This window comes from Gadus chalcogrammus, chromosome 3 (genome assembly GCF_026213295.1).
Source record: "Gadus chalcogrammus isolate NIFS_2021 chromosome 3, NIFS_Gcha_1.0, whole genome shotgun sequence".
Lineage (NCBI taxonomy): Eukaryota > Metazoa > Chordata > Actinopteri > Gadiformes > Gadidae > Gadus > Gadus chalcogrammus.
This window is the reverse complement of record NC_079414.1, coordinates 21,847,813-21,850,897: the sequence shown is the minus strand read 5'-3', so window position 1 is coordinate 21,850,897 and position 3,085 is coordinate 21,847,813. Positions and strand designations below refer to the sequence as shown.

General features: G+C 47.9%; 1 protein-coding gene across 1 annotated transcript in view; it reads left to right on the top strand.

Moving 5' to 3' along the window:
- The first annotated feature begins 1,580 nt into the window (after window positions 1–1,580).
- The window catches only part of LOC130379736 (uncharacterized), a 3,906-nt gene continuing 2,401 nt past the window's right edge, over window positions 1,581–3,085 (top strand). Inside the window, exons 1-3 of the mRNA XM_056586754.1 lie at window positions 1,581–1,708; window positions 2,037–2,414; window positions 2,511–2,651. Coding sequence (XP_056442729.1) covers window positions 1,660–1,708; window positions 2,037–2,414; window positions 2,511–2,651 — 568 coding nt within the window. The 5' untranslated portion in view covers window positions 1,581–1,659. The remainder of the gene's footprint in view (window positions 1,709–2,036; window positions 2,415–2,510; window positions 2,652–3,085) is intronic.

Here is a 3,085-nt window from a genome sequence, read left to right as displayed (position 1 = left end):
TACATCTGGACAGGTATCCGAATCACACCTGGACAGGTGTGTGTATATATATACATAACACCTGGACAGGTTTCTCTACAACATCTGGACAGGTATCTCGCACACCTGGGCAGATATCTACAACACCTGGACTAGTATCTCCCACACCTGGACAGGTATGTCCCACACCTGGACTGGTATCTCCCACACCTGGACTGGTATCTCCCACACCTGGACAGGGGTCTGCATCACGGCTGCCGGACAAGGATATTTAAAAATAATGAAAAGTTGAATAAAAGTGGACCTTTCAGCCTGATGGCTCACAAGCTTCAAATGTATTCCCCATGGGGTCCTCATCCCAGACAAGACCCTGCCGTAGTCCCGCCCTCACGTGGCTGGTAATCTGCCCCCTTTTTGCCACCCTCTCCTGTCCAGTCTCCTCGCCGGAAGGCAGAGAGACGGCCTCAGCTGATTTCTGGGGGTCAGCCGTCACAGGGTGGTGAGTGTGTGAGGGAGGAGCTTGTCTTTCCACGGGGTTGGGGTTCTTGTTTCCATGGTGATGGCTGTAGGGTGAAGGGAAATTAAAAGACTGAAGTTGATCTGAGGATGCTGGTGTGGATGTCTGTTGATCACATGCAGTAGTGTACTAATCGGAATAGTAGTAGAATAATCCTTCGGAATATGAGATAAAATGTTTAGTCCACTGAGGAATGAGGAAGTATGTAGAAGATAATAATGCCTGAAGTCTCTTATGTTATAATTCAGCTCCATTAATCAAGAAAGTTTTTATCAGGTATTTAGTTATTCATTCTTAGTTAATTCAATCGTAATCAGGCTGAGGATGATTCTGTTTACAGCAGGTCTGAACCTTGACCTTCACACACATGACATATGACGTGTTTGTGGTGTCTGGTGTGTGTGTGTGTGTGGTGTCTGGTGTATGTGTGTGTGTGTGCGTGCGTGCGCACATAAAAAATAAGACCTCTCAAAGGGGCATTATTGGCATGGGGAAAAATGCATGTGCTCGATCACATCAGGTCTCACGTTCTACAAATGTGCTGGAGCAATTAAACAGCAAATGTTAAACAAGAAAAGATAACAAAAACACAGGTAACTCTTTACATTAAGGGTTCATTAATTTAACATTAATAAATGCAAATGTCATTATTAACAAACATTTCATTCATTTAATTTTATAATTTGCTAATAGTGTTAATGTTAACTAAAGCATTATTCGATATTTTGATTGATACCTTATTTGATAAGCTAAGGACCTAACCCAGAGCTAAATAACAACGCTTATTACTGCATTAGCAAATGTTCCTTCATGTTCCCTTGTAAAGTGTCACCAACACGTCTGAACATGGTATCAGTCAAAGCAGGCGGTGGAGGAACAGTCTCTGTCTCTCCCCACGCATCTCTTCGTTCCCTCCTTTGATGTGAGGAAATGTGCACTTCTGCAGAGCATGAGCGAGAGAGAGGGGTAGAGAGGAGCCGAGAGAGAGAGAGGAGGAGGAGAGAGGGAGTGAGAGGTAGAGACAGAGAGTGAGTGGAGGAGGAGAGAGAGGTAAAGACAGACAGATAGGAAGGGGAGGGAGGTAGAGAGAGAGAGAGAGAGGTCCAGAGGTCCTTGTTCCAGGAGCTTTTCTTCACGTCTGTGACCCTGCTTCTCGTTCTCTGATGGATGTGAGGATTATTTCAGCTGTCTTCCTCTGCCTGCTGCCTTGTGGTAAGCTTAATGATTCACAACGATACTAAGAATATGATAATACTATGATGAGCCACCCTACTGCAGCTTAACTGGGGGAATTAGGCTGAATAGCAGTTTGTGGTTCCTGGTCAGAAACTAGTTTTCGGTCAACTTTCTGGAATATTCTGGAAACTAGAGCTCCTTTAAGATCTTTACGTCAATGGAGATCCTCTAATTACAGGTTTTTGAGATCGAGAACCTCCCAAAAATCTGCCCGTTTCTCCGTCTGTCTGTCTGTTTGTTTATCCGTCTGTCAGTCTGTTAATCGGTCTGTCAATCTATCTGTCTGTCTGTCTGTCCAACCAAGGCTGCACTGGCACTACACCGTCCAAGCTGAACCAATCAGAACCCTCGGACAGCAGTCCCGCCGGGACGGAGGCCCCGCCCCCTCCAACTGTGCCCGGACTGCTGACCGCAGAGGGGCGGAGGGGGCAGGAGGGCCCGCCCCTTCCGCCTATGCCCGGACTGCTGACCTTCAACTGGACGGACCAATCCTGTGAGGGGGAGGTCCTGCTGATGCGCCCGGGCCTCGGCCCCTCCAGGTGCCTGCAGCAGCAGGGGCTTCTGGGGAGCTTCCAGGGGGGGCTGTCCGGGGTGTGCAGGAGCGTGCAGGGCTGTGAGGGGGACCCCAACTGGCACCAAGGAAAGAACATCACCTGTCCCACTCTGAGGGTCACCTGTAAAGGTAAGAGGATCACACACAGACGGACAGATGTGTGTGTGTGTGTTATCTATCGTGTGATCTCAGAGGATGACAACCCCCCCACCCCCCCACCACCAGTATCCCCAGCAGATCCGAGATGGGCCGAGCTAAGGAGCTACAAGGTGGCTACTGGGATCCTCTGTGTTCTTCTTCTACTGGGTCTACTGGTCCTGCTCGGAAAGAGCTTCCCCAGCAGCCTTCGAGCGATCCACAACCGTAGTAAGCACACACACACACACACACACACACACACACACACACACACACACACACACACACACACACACACACACACACACACACACACACACATACATATGAACACACACACACACACACATGCGCTTGCCCACACAGACAGACACACACCCACACATACACCCACGCACACACATAAAAACAAACACACACACACATGTGAATACAAATATATACACACACACACACACACACACACACACACACACACACACACACACACACACACACACACATACATACAAGCACACACATGTAAACATGTGTACACAGACACACACACAAATACGCAGTCACACCCACACATACTCACACACACATATACGCACTCAGACACACAACAAGGTTGTATCCTTAATTAAAACTAACAAAATAACAAAAACTAGGAGTAAAGA